The sequence below is a fragment of the Cupressus sempervirens genome, chromosome 1 (genome assembly GCF_028749045.1).
Source record: "Cupressus sempervirens isolate cs-2001-9-10 chromosome 1, ASM2874904v1, whole genome shotgun sequence".
NCBI classification, from domain to species: Eukaryota; Viridiplantae; Streptophyta; class Pinopsida; order Cupressales; family Cupressaceae; genus Cupressus; species Cupressus sempervirens.
The window spans coordinates 706916804-706936631 of NC_143118.1; the positions used below are offsets into that span (position 1 = coordinate 706916804).

At 39.1% G+C, this 19828-nt stretch overlaps 1 protein-coding gene across 1 annotated transcript in view; it reads left to right on the top strand.

Moving 5' to 3' along the window:
• The window catches only part of LOC149579910 (S-adenosyl-L-methionine-dependent methyltransferases superfamily protein), a 67305-nt gene that overhangs the window by 2553 nt on the left and 44924 nt on the right, over positions 1 to 19828 (top strand). Inside the window, exons 2-5 of the mRNA XM_089787834.1 lie at positions 6776 to 6902; positions 7035 to 7096; positions 9772 to 9933; positions 10098 to 10242. Of these exons, the coding sequence (XP_089643960.1) occupies positions 6776 to 6902; positions 7035 to 7096; positions 9772 to 9933; positions 10098 to 10242 (496 nt within the window). The remainder of the gene's footprint in view (positions 1 to 6775; positions 6903 to 7034; positions 7097 to 9771; positions 9934 to 10097; positions 10243 to 19828) is intronic.

Sequence of the window (19828 nt, forward strand, 5' to 3'; positions counted from 1 at the left end):
GCCAGCCTATCAAGTTGTGGTGGAAAGATTGAAAATGGTATCCTTGGACGCCTCTTACCAGCTACAAGCCCAAGTTGGGATACCACTGGCTCCCCACATTTGCCCATGGTCACCACTTTTAATCAGCATTGGCACTTACAGTCCTCCCAGAAGTCTTGGAGACTTCAATTCTTACTATTTCGTTTGTCATTACATAACCAAAGATTGCACACTTTGCTTGGTGTGTGCTCTTCCAAGGGTTGCCCTTGGTATCTCGATCAAGCACTTGGGATTCTTGGACCCTAGATGTCCTTTTTGTGGCCACCTTGAAACTTTTTTTTCATATCCTCTAGATTTGTGAGTGTGCTTAGCAACTTTGGTGCTGGATCCATGATTTCTTTTGATTGTTTCGGCTCAAACCTTTTGCTTGGCATATGATTCTTTTGGGTGGTTCATCAAGAATTCCCTTTAAGTTCTCCCAAATTTGGCGTGCTTTTAGGATGGAGATTCTTTTCACTCTTTGGAAGGAGAGAAATTTCGTTTTTTCGCTCACAACTGTTTGGGTTTAAATGTTCCTATGTATACTAAAGCGTGCTTATGCAACAACGTGATTATGCAGAAGGTGGCTTACCTTCAGTAGCTTTTACAGCATTGGGGAAATGCCCCGTGTATGGTTGTCAGAGTACCATCAGACTCCACCTCTGTCAACTATACTCTGCCTCGTGGATGTTGCCGTAGATACATCTCTTTTGCTTGTTGCTTCCAAGCCTAAGCTCCCGATCGTTCCTTTGGTTGTGGGGATGTGGCTTGCGTCGTTGCATGACTTCCCTACCTCGTTGTGGCTCCAGTTGGTCCCCTAATGATCTGGCTATGCCTCCTTATGCTACTGTTTGGTTTGCTCGTGGTGATTCTTCGTGCCATCCTCCCACTTCTTCTAAAGGGTTTTTACTTACCTCGGCCTTGGCCATTTCAATCTCCTAGGGCTGAGGAGGATAAAGATAAAGAAGAAGATGTGTGGTCTATTCTCGATCCCCCCTATTGGCCCCAATATTGATGGGGCAATGATGATCAGAATGACCCTTCTCCCTCGGTTGGCATTGCTTTGGTTGCCTGAGGTTTTTATATGTTTCCTTGATGAATAGTTGCTTTGCCTTTTGGCCGTGGGTTGTGTGGCTTTTGTGGGGTGATCTTGTATCCCCTGATCCCTTGAATATGTACTTTAATAGTTTAAATTAATAGAGAAGGCCTTATTCTTACAAAAAAAGAAAAATAATAAAGATTGTTAGAGTAATAAGATGTTTTCTTATTAACTTAATTCTACTTAAGCTAAACTTTAGGCATATAATAATTAATTCTTTTATTAATTATTATCATGCAATCAATGTTAGTTTCCAATTAGGATTATGATCTTCTTTATAAGGATTGATCTCTCTTTGTAATTAACACCTTTTGATTGAACAGTAATTTCTGTTTTGCACATCAAGAATGTCTCCTCTCTTATGGATTTGTGAATTCTAGTCTCAAAATAGCTTTGCTCTTCTCTTTTGTGACAAGTGTTTGCATGTAGGTGATTCTTGGGAGTTGTGGGTTGAGCTTTCCTCAACTTCAACAGGGTATCAGAGCTCCAAAATTCCATTCCATTGTTCTCTTTATGAGAGATTTGGTAGCAGTTTTCAGATTTGTGTTTGGACCTTTATTTCATGTCACTTTGAGCCCAAACAGACATCACTGTTGAACTTGGAGCGCCCCAAAAGCCCCATTTCCATTTAAATTTGTCTATTTTTGACAAAGTTGCTTTTGAGACAAAATCATTTAGCACCCAAATTGTTCGACCTAGGCATGCAAATCAAGATGGCTATTATTTTTATTTTATTTTAAAAAAAATAAAATTCGGAAGCACCAAATTTTAAACCTTTTTTTTTGCATGCCTTAACAATTAATGTGCATGCAATTTATATTTCTAAAGGGAAGGCGTTTTTTGACAAGTTGGAATTTTTTTTGGGACCTACAGGTCCTTGTTGACGCAAGTGTTGTTAGGGGAGCACTCTTTATTTTTTAGGTCCCGTACTCTATTAGTGGAGCATGTCAGCCCTCGACCCCACGTGGTACATGTTGGTTCTCAAAATTGTTGTTTGAAAACCTACAAGCCTTGCCTGCTTGATGTTGGCAAATCAACACAATTTTGATCAATGAAGAAGGCTGAAAACACACTTACGCAACCTTCACCCTTCAGGCTTTGCAAAACCTAGGTGGTTGTACCTTCTTATCTCAACTCTTATAAAGGAGAAAAATTGCCAATGCAGACTTAAAACTGATGCTTTTGAGTATGCAAGTACTTTTCTCAAGGAGAAATCAGGTGATAATATTCTTGAAAGTGAAAAATGTGAAGTAATATATGCGAACAAGAGAATGAGACAAAGAATCTCACCTTCCACCGAATTACACTTTTCCTTAGAAAAGCCAATCCTTTGCTGATGGGAGAATGGAGTCAATAACAATGTTCGTTGATATCATCCAATTACTTGGAGACAGGCGTGCTTCTATCAATTGGTGGATAGAGAACTTGAGATTATAAAACCCTAGTTAATTGAATTTAACTCCAATAGTAATGAAGACCAATTACACAAAACCCATGCATAGATTTTGCTTATCAAGGATTTATTTCTTTAATTTCAATCCATCAATAACAATGTAAGTCCAAGAAGACGATTTGCAAGTGCCAACAATTATGATCTATTCCCAAACTTTAGAAGAGAAATAGAGTATTTTTATTAATTTTGAAAATAAGTACAATAGGGTGGTGAGTGGTTGCAATGTCTATCTCTATACCGCATGTTCCTATATTTGCTTTTTCTATATATTTGTCTTCCTATATCTATAAGGCCTTGGTACCCCTTCTTCTAGAAAATGAAAGGGTGCAAAAAAGCTTCAGACCTTTATAGAAAAACTAACTAATAACTAATTGCAACCATTTGCAAGATTTTTACAATGATAAGCTTTTAAAACAAAGTATCAAAATCCTCAAATCATATCAAGAATTTCTTCAAAATGATGGTTCCCACGACGGTCTCCAAACTCAGCCAAGATGGCTTGGACCTCGGTCTATCTTCTTCAAGCTCCAACTCCTGTACATTGCTGATGTAGCTGGCATAATTCTTCAGCAAATCCCAGGCTGCTACATACATACTGTTAAGAACATCAAGTTGGTCCTCCTCTGCCGGTAATAAATCTGGCTGCTTAACTGGTTTTGGGTCGTCATGCTCATTGTATGCTTGAATGGACAGTCCTGTGGTGAAGAGTCTTTAACACCTGCACAAGAACAGAACAACAAATTCGCAATACAAGGACATTCCGACAAAATGTTGCCTTTCAATGTCCTTACTTAACAACGGTTAGTAAATGCGTTAAATTTCAACCAGCAGATCACACGCAAATGCAAAGAACTTGTCACATCTAATTTTGTGCTAATTTAAGACAAAATGCAAATGTACTTAGCCTTAAATGCTTGTGTCTTTTCGTTGGAGTTGAAAAGATATCTTCAGAATGCAAATCTTTGCAACTGCTGCTGCTCTCTTCAATATCTGATCAATCCTTTTTGTTTCTCTTCACAAAACAATCATACTACTGCTCTGTACATCAAATTCACATCTATACTAGGCATACAAAGTGTGCATATAAACATTGTATTATTACAATACAATGCCATGCTTTGCTAAACAAAAGATAAGTCCTTTATATCAAAATCTTTAATTCAGTCGGCCTTGTACTACCTTGCATGTTACCAAATCTTCAAATTAGGTTCTGCCACATGTGGGTTAACATCTAGGATGTCATCCCAACCTTGTTAAGTAATTATTTTGGCAAGCCAAAATAATTCCTTAACCAAATGCCAATACTTTGCTGTTTACACTGTTTTGTCCTGTCAAACATGTTTCTAGTAAACTGCCCATAACTCAGTCAAAATTTGACATAATTTTCAGCAGTCTTGAATATATACTCTCTGGTAGTCCATACTACCTTCCTTTCAGTCCACATAACTTTATGTGCTTCCAGTGAAGCTCGTTGAATAAAACTATCTGGCTGTTACCCGTTCCTTTGCATTATACTTAGTCAATTTTCTATGTATATTGATACCAAACTTATCCTTAAGTTCTGCCATCTCAAAAAAGGTAATATGTTGCCATTAATGACAACTCTATCAACTTATCCTAGCCAAATTGCCAACAGGATCCAACATTGCAAAGAGAAGAAGAGAGTTTATTCTCCAAAGAAACAATATTGCCCTAGAAACAATAGAGTTATAGCAGAGGAAAAAAAAGGAAAAAAACAAAGAAAGACAGAGGGAGAAAGGGTGAGGAAAAAAGGAGGGGCCCTCGCCCATCATATTGTTTTGACTCTCTTGGCTTTGATGTGGTTGTGACCCTCCTTGGATCACAAGTGAATTAAGAAGGGCATACCATCTTTGAGGAACTTGTAGTCATCCTTGAGATTTGAGTATGCATATGTGAGGCTATTGCTTTCATCTTGCATGTCTTGGATCTTGGCCTCTAGTGTACTAGTCGATAACAACTCAAGACCATAATTGCAGCTTGAAGCTCTTCTTGAGGTGGTCTCTTTTTTGATACAAACCTTTTCAGATTCCTTGAAATTCTCCACCACAGTCTGAACCATAACCTTGACTTGGTACAATTGGCATTTTTGGGATGAGCACGAAGTCGCTCGTGATAATTGGTGTTAACTTTGATATCAACCATCCCTCTTTTAGTCATAGATAACAAATAAATAAAAAGGACAAAGGAAAAAAATAACAAAAAAATAGATAAAAATAACTAATAACACAACTTAATTTAAAGAGCTTAAAATGGATATTGGTCTCTTGGTTGAACTTTATATTTTGTAGAATCCTAGTTAATTCTCTCCATCTCATTCTATCTCATTACTTGGGAGCTTTGCCTTAATTTATGGACCTCTCTTATGAACTCTCCTATGGTCTGGTGCATGTGACGATGTTCATATGGGACCTTGGTTTATTTTCTTTCAAAATCTATAGTATCCTATTTTATATAGATCATTGCAGATAACCTTTGATTCCTTGAGTTTTTTCTCGAGTGTCTAGGTTGTACATTCTGCTTATCCACTTTTGTTATAACCACATGTTGACTGGCTGGAGGTGGTCAAGATCTTAAGTTGTTGCTTCATTTTTTGAAATTGAATGGCTTTTGTGGTAATGCACATTGCTTACAAAGTATTCTTTTGTTTAGCTGCAGACCATCGTTCATATGGTATACATGTTGCAATAGGGTTTAAATGGCAAAATGAGCTTTGCATGCATGTATTTTCTGTTTGGACCTGCTCAAATCATCTTCTTTTGCTTCTACAGTGCCGTGAGATATTTGCATATTAACCTATGAATAAAGAGAACCTTGACAACTTAAGTGAGTGGTTGGCTTGATTACTTGGCACATGCTTATATTTATAATTGGTTCTGGAGCCATGTGTCAACTTTGGGGCAAATGAGTGAATGCTTTAACCTGGAGCTTGTATTGTAATCCCATCTATCCAATCCTATTAGTTTTTTCCGAGCTGTAGGACTATGACACCATTTGACGGTGTGGGCCTGAACAAGCCTATTAACTCAATTTAATTTACGGTCACATAATCATGAGTAAAACAAAAAGGAATTCAGTTTGTTGCAATCTCATTGGTTGAAGATATAATAAGTTCAATGATGTGGATTACAATACAATGAATCAATGAAATCTTAACACATATACTTGAGATAGTTGACTGTTTGGGTTTTATTGTATCTGTGCACTTTTAACAAATTAATTGAAGGTGGTTCTACCTTGAGGACACATGTTTGACATTGGGCAAAAATGGTCTTTTTAAATTTCACATAGCTTATCTCATGTAGTTTTCTTCACGCTGTTGGATCTTAAATAATCATATCAGACCATTGATTTTTAATTTTTTACTGGGTCTATTTTATTATGAATTTTGCAGAATTTTTGATTGTGAGACTGCAAAAGATAAATTATTAAAAGTTTTGAGGTACAGGTACTCTCATTATCATGACTTCTGGACCACATAATAGGCTGTGGATATTTCACTGTGTTTAATTAGTGCCACCTGCAATTTGTGTTTTATTGTAGAAGATTGCACTCTGTTTGATAATGTGCCACTGTCATTAAACAAATAAGGCCTAGAAACTAGTCTCCAGACTCCAATATGTACCATGTGCGGCTCATAAATTGTAATTGATTTAGGTGAATAATGTCTCAGGACTAGGGACTAGTGTTAACCTGTCTGGTTGGACTGGGTGCAGGGATTGGTATAGCCACTGTCATTTATTGCACAACCATTTGTCATTGTGATTAACACAAGGAAATCAAATAAATACTTTCTCAGAATTAAAACTTTTGTCTTTTGATTGTTTACAAGATACAATGATTTATATCTGACTGAGGACAGGGCATCCTTGAATTCTTGCATCTTGATGATGGATCATGGAGTATGATCCAAAACTTTAATGGTAAAAAAACACACACACAATCAGATCCAGAAGCATTCTAGCTAGATATTATGGATTGTGGAAATCTGCTATTATTAAAGGGCAGAGCAATTATCAATCACTATTGATCTTGCATTAGTAGAGTCTGATTAGACTCTCCCACACATATCCTCTGTTCTGTGTGAAGCTCTGATACTTGGTCCTTGTTTTCTTCTAGTAAATTTCTCAAATAAGGTTATAATAGAATTTTTCTGTGCTCATGTATATTGGTGCGACTTGATGCAGGATTTAAAGAAGTGCCAGAAGAGGAAAAGAGAAGAATGGTTGGTGATGTTTTCAAAAGGGTTGCTTCAAAATACGACATTATGAATGACCTAATGAGTTGTGGTCTTCATCGATTTTGGAAAGACAGGTTCTTCTACCTGATACAACCATCTCTTTGAATATATCATAAGAAATACGCTAGTGCTTGAAACCCTGCCTTGAGTTATATTAGATGAGCAATGCAAGCTGATCTTGTCTTTTTTGTATTTTATTTTGGCAGACTTGTCTCAAAACTGAGTCCATTTCCTGGGATGCAGCATCTTGATGTTGCAGGTGGAACAGGTGACCACATTTTTTTCTTCATAAATACTGGTTTAGTTTCAAAGAGCCATGCTTTAGAATTTGTAATGGTTATCTCACCCTCTGCAAATTTACAGTCTCCTTGACCAGGGATTCTGGATTTTATTTTTTTAAAATTGTTGTAATACATGTCCTATCCTTTTGCTTGTGTTTTGTGTGCAGTTGTGCTTGTCTTGGTGTGTCTTATTCGTAGGTGTGTGTGTTTATCCAGTTTGATGGTTATGATGCTTAATTAATTTGATTGTTAATGATTTGACATCATAACATTAATCATGCTTATTTAATAGGATTTATTTAATTAATTAATTATCCTCATATCATTGTTATAAACTAATTGTTCCATATGGAATTTGAAAAATTGATATCAGTCAATAATAAATAAATTAATATGACACTAGTTATTTACAATATGATTTGTTAATTTTTTCACTATAGTCATTAATCAATTCGTGGAAAATAATTACTATTATTAAGGCTCTATTTGTAAGATACTGATAAATTATTCATAATAATATTAATTACTTAATATATTTAGTGTGGTAAGTGATATTTGTTATTTTTTTTGATTGGTAACAATACTATTTTAATAATATAATAAAAAGATTACATCAGATATTACATTTCAGCCCATTAAGATTTCAGACTTCAACTTAAACCTCTACTCCTAAATAAGACTAACTACATTCATCTTCTGCAACTGTAGTATAACACACCTAATTACATTTTATTATAGCATACATGCTATTACATATGCATTTTTTTGGCTTCTTTCTATTTGCATCTCACTAAATGCATGTCCTTTTGCGCAAACTGATTCATGATGATTGGGCTCCATGTGTCTATGGGCGGTCTTTCTAGACTTGGTAATCTTGAACTTTGAACCATGAAATAAGAGGTTCAAAAGTTCAAATTCATCTGCCAAAAGATTTCGGAACGAAGGGCTTCGAAACTAAGGCATGTCACATCAATGACTCACTATGACTTTATGAACTTTGAACTTTGAATTATGACGTGTAATGTTCAAAGTTCAATTTTAATAAAGAGCACTTTCATCTTTGAACACAAAATAAGACTCTACATGCAGTGAACTGGGAGGGCTTCGCATAAATGAAACTGTGAACTTTGACAAAAGGGAATGGTGAGACTACCATAGTGCTTAGAACAATATTGAACTGGAATTTTGAACTTTGAGAGTTCAAGTTCAAAGTTCAACGTCTCAAACGAGACTGTAACATTTTCACAATTGCTCAATTTTTACAATATAAAAATGTGGATGGCAATCTCCATCAGAATATCAAAATTGCACAAAATTTGGCCAATAACATGGTCAAGAGCATAGGAATAGAACAGTATGAACTCACACCAATGAGTAATTATATTTTCATTCAATATCTTTGATTTCACAAATATAACAATGAAGTAAAGTAAAATATTTGAGTGATATCTCCAATGACAAACTAGGGTGGCTGTAAATCAATGAAAATGCGATTATAGAATAGGGAGGGTCTTGCACCTCCAAAACTTCATACGGGCCGAATTCCAACTGTAATTGCAATTATACAGACAGAATATAACTCCTCACAATGTGTTCCGACAATGCCAACAACAACCTTATAAAGAGCTGGAAGAAGTGTCTGGAAGGTTGCAAATAGGTTGACATATTTTATTACTTGGGCCTCTTTATTTATTAGTCATGAAACATCAATTTTGTGCCTGATATTTTAAAAATGCCAGTCTTCAACTTTTAGGCAACGCTAATCAATTAACTGGTTACAGGCCATGTATATTTAAATTGGTGTTTGTGTAGCTCTAAGCCTAGATGGGCATTAATTAAACTTAGATAGACATTAATTTATAACCTTTTCTATGATTATAAATATAATAAATATAATAAATATTCTAGAATGCTTCAACATATGAGGAGTGTTCGAGACTCATGAAAATTCTAAACAGATTTAAATAACAAAGTCACAATGTTTGGTATAGATCATGACATGATTAATGGCATCTTTCAGAAAAATTATATCCGAAGCATTATGTTTTTTTGAAGTTCATTTTCCTGCATGTGCCATCCGTTCCTTACCCAATGAGTAGATCTTATAATTCTAGTACCTCTACTCTCATGAGAGAATTTATTAATTTTATACTTGTTGCACAGTGCACAACAGGCAACTGATGTTAGATGCTTCTTACTTTTGTCCGGATTGGAAATAATGTGTCTCCATGGAAGCTTATATCATGAAGCTTGTTAGCATGGATTTTTCTATGTAGGAATGATCCTGTGGTAAAGCAGGATGGTTACACTGCTGAGTACTACCAACAAGAATTATTCACATTCATTAGAATTGACAAGCACACAAAAAGACACTTAGTTTTCTGTTCTCTAATATGCATGATTCATAAATAATCTGGACTCTGGTTGTTGAGAAGATAGTTTCTCACAGTACATGCTTTTTTTTAATCCTTATGAGGAAAATCTGAATTAGCTCTTCATTTATTTAGTGGAGACACTACCTTGGATCCTTTTTTTCTGAGTGTGTACTACTGTGCAATATTACAAGTATTGAGATGGATTTCAATTAGGTTAGACTTGTATTGTGTGCAAAGAACTTTATTAAGAGTGAATCTTGTCTTACTATTTGTATGCTATTTGCTAGGAGATATTGCATTTCGTGTTTTGGAAGCTATCCATGGTGTAGAACATTGTAGGACTTTACGTGTTGCTGCTGATGAAGATGAAGAAGATGAGACACGCGTCTTTGTCTGTGATATCAACCCTGCAATGCTGGATGTTGGTAGGAATCGAGCAGTTGTTAGAGGTGAACCTATATCAAATCATGTAAATATTGCCAATACTGTACACATGGGCTTCTTTTTGTTTCTTTGTTTGCAATGCTTAAATGCCTGCTTTTTAATTATTGACATTTCTTTTATCCAAGTTATTACAGAACATGCTTTTGCATAAGGTAATATTATCCTGCAGGACTTGGAGAAACCCCCTCCTTAGTATGGATTGAAGGAGATGCAGAAGCCCTTAAGTTTGAAGATGCATCAATGGATGGTTACACTATTGCTTTTGGAATAAGAAATGTGACACATATAGAGAAAGCTCTCAGTGAAGCGTACCGGTAAAACTTGAAATTACTGAACCTTCTGTATTTTAAAGAATTTTTGTAGAGTGCAACTGGAACCTTTGTATATAAAAGGTATGCAGTAATTGGTGTTTTATGTTGAAATTCTTTCCTTATGAAAAATTTAATATAGTCTGCACTTGATCCATAATCAGCACGGGTATTCCATATATAATAGAGCAACAAGAAATTTATCTTTGGATAAAACAACCTAGCTGATTATGCTGCTGTTCATTATTCAACCTAAGAAAACAATAAAACATTCTTAGAAATATGTAATGTCCCCAAACTCAGGAGAACTCAAGTTTTGCCTTAGATTATAATTTTCTATATAAAAGAAAGAAGGGATTTTAGAGTACCTTTTTACTTTGATTGAGATTTACAAGTCAGGAAACATGATAATCATAATCACAATTCATAATTAGACATTTTTGAGTTAGAAAAAACATATATCAGATAAATAGATTGCTTGAGTCAGATTTTAAAAATGTATCAACTGTAGAAGTAATAAGGTAGGGTCATTTGATGAGGGTGCCTAAGAGACCCTACCCTAGGCCATACTATCCCTCCTTGTCTCCTAAGGCCTTTAACCCACAAATGAAGTGGTTTCCCTAGTGTGGTGTCCTTTCACCTTTCTCCTCATCCTTGTCACTTCTACCTCACCTCCACTGGCTCAGCATCCATATGCATTGGTTCACCATGATAGAGGTGGCGAATCTCCCCCTTTGGCCTCATGGGACTCCTTAGTCACACAGCACGGGGTGGCGTGCTTAGAAGGTGACCTCATCACCCTATTTGCTACTTGTGACTACCTTATTTACCCTAACATGACTAATTGCAGTAGACAGAAAACATACTTGATATTTCACACATAAATTTTATATTACATCCTTAATGAGTCATCAAAAAAATGCATATAAAACCACTGGTATACAGGTGTATGTATTTGAATATATATATCTACATAATATGATATCATATCACTGAAATGCATACATAATCTAAATAGAGAACATGCATTAAAACATCATTATGAAATACTTATTTCATGTGATACTCTTACAATAAATTGCTGTTCTGAAGTTATTTTTAAAATCCATTCTTGATGTTTTCCTTTCTTCCTTCTGGATGATTGAATGTGGATATTATAAAATCACAATTTATTTATGTTTGAATGATGAATTGTTTGATTTGATGGACATTTGATGATTGATTTCCAATTCCAAGATGTAAGTCGATTGATGATTTGATTGCTTGTTTATTTATTTATTTATTTTTTGATGAATAGTCCCTTCCTTATATTGAAATAAATACAATAAAGTTACATATTCACAAAAAAAGGGGCTGGGGGAAATAGGATCACCCCGCGAGTTCAAACAGCCTAAGGCTGGATATCAACTATTCATAAAAAAAAAACTTTAGAAAACATAAAAAGCCTCAGGCTTCCAGCGCAGCGCCACCCTCGGGAGGAGGATCCTTATCATCAGATCCCCACCCGAGGGTGTGGGGTGAGTAGACGGCTCACGGGGAGCCCATTCGTCATCAGTAGTAGCAACATTATCTCCATCTTTTTCTCCCTCAGGCCTGGGAGGAGAAATGGCTAAGTCCAGCCGAGGAAACACCCACTTGGGGTTTGAGTGTGTAGAGGGCCAACGAGTAGCAGGAGCAGCAGGAGGAGCCATTGGGGACCACCCCGAGCCAGACCTCCAAGGAGGTGAGGCGGAGCGGTGCCGACCACTAGAGCCTCCAGAAGAGCGGCATCGACCAAAAGCACCACCACTGGGAGAGCAGTGCGATTGAGAGCGAGGCGTGTGGGAGTGGCGAGCAAAAGTGCTACGTCCTCGACAACGACTGCAAGGAGGGGTACGGATGTCGGAGACCAAATCCAGTGGGACACGAGCTACTGTACAGGGGGCATTTCCCCAATATTCCAAGAGCTCTTGTAGGTGAGCCACCTCTAGAGCCACTTTATTTGTTTGTACTTGAATCTACAACATGACGTTGTTATAAATGCATGCTTTAGCACACATAGCAACATTAATGTCAAGTGTGTTATTAGCATAAATAATTGCATTGTGATCTTTTTCCAAATGGTAAATAAGATCTCCAATTTGAAAGCATGCCATATCTAGGAGTACTTGAAGGGAATTTGAGTGTTGTCACCCAGAACAACCATATGCCAAGAGAAAGGTTCTGGGTGGAAGGGTTGAAAGAGATCTTGGATCCATTGCTAGTAACACTGAGCCTATCTACAGAACCAAAAATTGTGCAAAAAAGTCTTTGGTTGACCACATAAAGGGTAACGGGGCTAGGAACACCCAGGTGCTGCAGCCAGGGGCCCAAAGGCAAGCCCTGGAAAAGAATACACCAGGTGAAATGCACAATTTTAGGCTCAGTAATGGTTTGCCACACAGTAGAGAATCTATGGCTACAAGTACGGTGAGAAGATTGCGAATGCCATCGTTGGTTGAGAACTTCAACCATGGGCAGGTGAGGAACCAGCCATCGGTAGCCCAACCTAGGCTTATAGTTGGTTACCGGGGTGTCTGGATACCACTTCTAGTCTTTCCACCAAGGGCAAGAGGACTAAATGCCAACTTTATGTAACAAATGTGGAGGCACCACAGAAACTAGAAGATCAAAAGTTTGTTAATCTGGACGAGTGAGTCGCAATTGCACTTTCATGTCCTCCCACCACCGTAAGCTCATAGTAACTCTGGAGAAAAGATCTTTAGGGGTTCTTATGCCGCGTTTAAAAAAACGCAAAGCACTAGCCCCATACACTTTAGCCAGGGGAACACCTTGGATAGCAAATAATGGTGACCACCAGAGATTGTGTTGGTTCATGGAGATCCCATCTCTGAACCCATTACCAACCCAATGAAGCCAGGGCTTAATTGCTTCCCAGGCTTTCCAAATACTCTTGGCAACAAAAGTGCCTTGAATTTGGATAGGTTCAGTGGTCACAAGAAGGGTCTGAAAACCAATCCCCTTCCAGGCTGGTTGGTGAATCGGAAAGCCTGAAGAAATGCAATGTTAACAAAATCTTCCAAGCTTCATCGCCAGAAAGAGCTTGGATCACCCATTTGGCACAAAGAGCAGTACCTTGCTTCTAGCTAGATATCAAGCCTAAGCCACCAGACTCTTTGGGAAGACAACAAAAATCCCAAGCAACTTTATGAAAGCCCCGGTGAGAAGCATCTGAAGCCTAGAGGAAGTTGCGTAATAGGCACTCAAGTTTGCGATAAGAGGCCTTTGAAGGAGCCCAACAGGAGTAGTACACATCGGTGACGGCCAACACTTTGGAACAAATTTGGAATTTGCCCACAAGGGAGAGAGGTTTGGTGATCCAATATTCTAGTTTCTTCTCTATTCTTGCAAGAACCGCATTCTAGAGCTCGATAACGGAAGCTTGGAAGGCAAAAGGTTGCGCAAAAACGAAAAACTTCACCATGCTGAACCCATTTCCGTTGATATTGCCCAAGCCAAGTAGGAAGGGGAAGGGAAGATTGCCTGTAGTAGAGAGTTTTGTGCCACTGAATGGCAGACCCTGAAGCAAGATAGGTGTCAAGACATTGCAAAGCGGAGGCAACATTCTCTTCATCCTCAATGAGAGGGAGGAAAGAGTCATCTGCGAAATGACAATTCACAAGCTGATCAAGGGAGTTCGGAAGGGAAATACCATGGACCCTCCCTTGTGAGATGGCATTTGCAAGCAAGTACCCAAAACCTTCAGCCGCCAACACATATAGAAAGGGTGCTAGCGGGCAGCCTTGTCGAATTGAACGATAAAGCCCAAAGGCTTGAGATTGGCGGCCATTAATGGAGATGCGAGTAGAGGCATCCCCAAAAAGCATCTGGATTGACTGTAGAAAAGTAGGGCCAAACCCAAGCACCTGAAGCATTGCAAGGATGAAAGGCCACTCAATCCGGTCATAAGCTTTGGCAAAATCAATCTTGAGAAAGATGGCCTGTTGCTTGGAATGCTAAGCCCATTCCATCCCTTCCCACACAACAATTATATTGTCTAGGATATAACGGGATTTGATAAAACCCATTTTTTCAGGGCGAATAATCTAAGGAAGAAGATGACGGATTTTAAGAGAGAGCCTTGGCAATGATCTTGTAAGAGACATTCAACAAAGTGATGGCCCTCCAATTGCATATATCTTCAGGGTCACCTGCCTTAGGTATGAATTTGACATTCCCCTTATTAATAATATTGTGTAAAGAGTAGGAATTGTAGGCTTCAAGGTAAACCTTATACAGGTCTGGTCCAATCTCTTCGCAAAAGGCTTTGTAAAATTCACAAGGGAAACCATCACAACTAGGGGCCTTATCGTCTGCCCTGGAGAAGATGGCTTCCTTGAGGTCTGCTAAAGTGAGCTTCTGCTCGTAGAACACATTGTTCTGGAGTGAGTCTTTTAGGAGTCACATCCAAAGAAGCCTGCAAGGCTTGATTCCAGGCTTTTGAAGGGCCCTACGTTGTGAAAGCTTTTTCATAGCGGCGAACAAAAGCTTGGAGAATGTCAGGAAGCTCACAGAAGGAGTGTTGACCCTCCCGAATGCATTTGATCCCCACTGCAGAATGGCGAGCCCTCAACACATTAAAAAATTCCTTGGAAGCTTGATCTCCAACCTCCACCCAGTATAGGCGGGCTTGAGTTGAGCTTCCCAGGTAGTATAATTGTTTGCAACCTACTTCTGGTGGCGAAGGTTGGCAAGCCGAACCTGGAGATCCGTGTCAAACAGATTCATGGCTAGAGCTTCAGTGGCCATACAAAGATCTTTGGTAGTGGCCTCATAGGATCTCATGCGGTAAGTGGCCAATTGTCTCCCATAAATGCGAAGAAACCTCGCAATATGAGTGATGGCATCATTCCACTACTGAATCCACCCATAGGTGGAATGGGGCTTGGGTTCAAGAATCCAAGTTTGTAAAATTTGAGAGGCGGTGGGTGAATGTGACAGCATTGAAGTATTAAGGTAAAATTGAGTTTTACAAGTACGAGGAGGGGCGGAATGCCATCTAATGGAAAAGTGAATGGGAAAATGGTCAGAAAGAGTCCCATCAGGGAGTGGAGTGATAGGTAGCAGACTTGTGTGAGAAAAGGGAAAAAAGGATTGAGCAAAAATCATAGCACGGTCTAGCCTTTTAAGAACCTTGTGATATTCCTCTCGAAAGTTGGACCAAGTGTACCAGACACCATCAGTCCGGCAGCGATGAACATTGGGATTAAAGAGATCCAGCTTGTTCCGCATGTAAAACCAGGCTTCTCGCTCTCCAGCTGACCATCGAAAAGGTAGAAGGCCCACTTTATCAATAGCTAGCTCAACCATATTGAAATCTTCGCAGAATATTCAGGTGGCAGGTGGCAAAGAATCAGCTAGCCACCTCCACAAGTGTTAGCGCTCAACTGCATCATTAGGGGCATAGGCATTGACAATGCCAAAAGAATGATTTTGAAAAGACATCAAAATCCAAACAACTCTTTGCATGGGGTCAGAACCATGGGAAATAACAAAAGGAAAAAGCCGAGGGGAGAGGAGAGTGACTACACCACCTCGACCAGCTTCATGTTGAGAAGCAAAACTAACACCATTTGGCCATATCACATGATAGGCTGAGTTGAGAAGAAACCTAGAGACTTTGACTTCTTGTAGGCATAAAACATCAATATTGCCAAGCCTACACTTGGTATCATGAACATAATATTTTCTAGGGAGGTCTGTTAGCCCCCGCACATTCCATGAGAGAAAATTCATTATAAACCGGCTTGCATATTCTCCTCGTCCCCAAGCGAGGAAAAGCTGTTATGCAAGAAAGTGGAGGATTCAAACAAGGGGTCACCCAAAGTGATGGCTCTTCGTTTATCTCCAGTGATAGAAACTACATTCTGGCCTTCAGGGCTGTGAGAGCGACAGAGAGACTGAGAGGAAATCATAGAAGTTGCTTGAGGCGCACAAACCCAAGTAGCTTGGACCTCCGGCTGTTCTATCCCTTGTGACGTAGGGTTTGAAATAGGCGGTGGCACAACCATGGGAACCTCGAGTGCGTAGACAGAAGAGGAGCCGCATTGGAGCTGGGACAACTGGGTTCTTGAGAAACGGGGCTTGGCTTAGCAGCACCCTTGCCTTTCTTGACAACTGTTGTCCATTCATCTTTTTTAACGGCCGAAGCTAGCTTGGTTTCCTGGACCAAAGAGCGATTGCACTCAAGTAGAGGACAATCCTTTATCTTATGGCTAGCGGATTGATAGTGAAAACAAGTATTTGAGAGATTTAGGTAAAACACCTTTTGTGTAAAGGTGGTAGCACCAATTTGAATTTCCATGGATTCTTTAAGGCCCCTACAGAGGTCGTCCTCAATGCAAGCCCTCTGCTGAGGGTGGGCATTGAAAAATTTGTCCGGTTCCACACAAATCACTTTGCCCATAGTTTGGGCAATTTCTGGGAGGAAAGACCAGCAAGGGATGGGCAGCCTAGGAAACTCTACCAAAATTGGAACCCTAGGTTTGCGGTCATCCGAGGCACAAAAGTCTCGAGACCATCTTTGAAAAACAAGTAGAGACAAGCGAACTGTCCACTGCCCATGGTTGAAAATGCTCTCGACCTGGGAGGGGTTACCAAAATGAAACAAAACAAAGCCCTTAGTGAGGCTTTGCATCCCTTCAAGGCGAATCCCGTGGGGGGCCTAGGCCTTGGTGACCCATTGACGTAGCGTGCTTTCAGATGGAGTGCGACCCACAAAATACCCAATAAGGGTTTGGGTTTCTAGCCATTGACAAACAGATTCAAAATCAAAAATATTCAAAACCAGGTTGGGAGAGGAATTACCTCATGAAATACCTTGGGCACAAATTTGAGCAGGCGTTTGTTCGGCGAGGCCATTTTCGCATGCAGCAACAACTCCAGCACTAGCAACAAGTGCTGGGCTGGAGAGGGTCGAGGCCACTATATCCTAAAGGAGATTCCCGCACTAAATGCGAAATGACAAGTAGTGTGGCAGAAAGGGTTCAGACACAAACTGTACAAACCCTAGCAGAGCACATTTCGCAGAGCAATCACCAGTGGTGGTCAATTGCTTGTTTATTGACTTTGGTGAATTGATAGATTTTTTGATTCAACCTTTTTTGATTCATAGATTGCTTGCTTTTGAGACACATTGATGAGTGATGACATATCAATGTTTGCTTGGAACGATCTGCCCTTAATAATTTATATGTGAAATGGTCACCACCTTTCATGAGATTTGAATCACCACGTTTCGTTGTTGACTTTGTGAATACTATATTATTTCCAATTGATCTCCCTTTTTTATTGCATGTCCTTTAATGAAGTTCTCTTTTATATCTCCTTTGAGTGTAGGGAGTTGCACCCTTTCATTTGTTAATGCCCTTATGAAAGGGTCACACTCTTCCACGTGTTGGCCGGCTTGCCACCTCTCAACGAAGAAGGGAAACTGGTATTGGAACTTGCCAAGATCCTCGATGTCTGAGAGAGGAAATTAACTGATTGTACTATCAAGGAGTTCTTGATATGTTGGAAACATTTGCTACTCAATGACGCCACTGGGAAGGTGAATAGATTTTGGAGCACCATGTGCTCTAATCGCTTGAGGACAAGCAATTTTCGGGATAGGAATGTAATATCACTGTGATAAAATAAATAAAATACTTAAAAACTTTGCATGTGGGACCGATCGATTTAGTATATCTTAGGGCCCATTTTTATTTTAATTTATTCGTTGGTGTTTGTTGTGTTGTGTCTGCACATAGTTTTATGCCTCAGGAGCATTTCTACAACAAGGTGTATATGTCCTTCATGTTGGATTTTTGTAGGCATGTGACTTGAATTATGTTAATGCGAATTCTAGTTGTAATTTTGCTTGGTTTCCCCATTCGGAAGTGAAAGATCTTCCCTATTTTGCTAACACAGTTTCAGTGGGATTAATCTTTCGCCCTATTCTGCTTGTGGGTTTCAGATTTTGCCAAATCTGAAATGCTACTTTGATGTACATTTGAGAAATCTATTTTAATCTTTGGCATAAATACATATTGTGGCATTCTTCTTTGGGGTTTTGTGCGATCTAATTGTTCACCCTATTCCATAATTTCCCCCATAATTTCCCTTAGGTACCACTCGCCATCTACTTCGTATGCCATAATTTCCCCCATTCCCCCACAATATGTTGGCCTCAACTATGCACCGTATGACTCCTAAGCTCTGTACGAACTTGCCTCCTTTTCAAACCCTCAAGAGACTTCACAAGTAATTAAAAAGCAATAGGCAAGAATGAATTCCTTTCTCACAAAACAATGCTTTTATAATAAATAAAGATGGCTTCTTTAAGACACCTTTCACTTAAAGGCCTCGTTGCTTTATTCTTAGGCACATAATTGAATAATACAATTTATTAATTCCCTTTGGCTCCAAAAATGACCTTTTCAACCATATTATGATATTTTAATGCACAAGGTCATTATTTCTTGGGCCCAAGATTTAAAACTTTTCAACCCGGCTCCAACGAGCTATGACACTAAGGTGGCCTATAAGATAATATAAGATAATGATATTAATGTCCAACAAAAGACCAACAAAAGGTCTATGGGATTGGAGGATTACATCAATGAGGCTAGCAACAGTAGGAGCACACAAAGGTGTCCGAAAACAAATACAAACAACAACAAGAGAAAGCAAACAAGGAACCAGAAAGGAGGCCAAGAGATAGACAAGAAGTCCTTTCTAGGTGAAAAGAAGTCAGTCATTGAATGATATACGTGCCGATAAGTAAAGGCCCTTCTCTGTCTGTGGCTACACATAGAGGAGTGTCGCTAGTGCAAATAGCCGGTCCGGGAACTGATGCATTTGGAATGCCTGGTAGATCTAGTGGAGCTAGAAGGCCTTTTCACACCATGCAAAGGAGATAATGGTGTGAAAAAGGCAGTAATGAGTTGAGTAGATGAATGCTGATGTAGAAGCAGTGACTAGATTGTGCGATTACAGAGCATAGTGGTCTCTCGAAGATAAAGTGCAAGACAATGCTGATCATAGTAGCTGAAAAATCCATAGAGAGAAGCATTCCTGAAGCAGATAGAAAAATCTCCTTCTGATCTCATAATAAACGAGGCAATGGAAAATGAAGTGTCTTAGTCTCCACCTCACCCAAAGTACAAAGCCTACAGATCTGCTCACCACTATCAATATGATGGTCAGTTTGGACTCGAAAACAGTGAGAACCAATTCTGAAAGACCCCAAAGAGATATGTAGGGCATGAGACCACCTTCGGGAAAGGTAGCTAGGACAAACAATAATACCATCAGACATCTCCAAAAAGTGCTTCGCGTAAAAGGACATTCGTGGGCGTAACCCACCAGGAGGGCTAACCTAGGTAGTGGTAATGTACTATCTATAGATGTCAAGTTTGACATGCTCATTCAACTCTTGCCGGGAGGGGAGAAGATGAATTGTGGCATCTAGCGAGAACTGAAAGGGGGGGGGGGGAGGCGGTCAATATCAATCCCAATCGAACCGAGTAGAGAAGAGGCCTGTGCATACGAACAATGTGCGCGAGAACCAGAC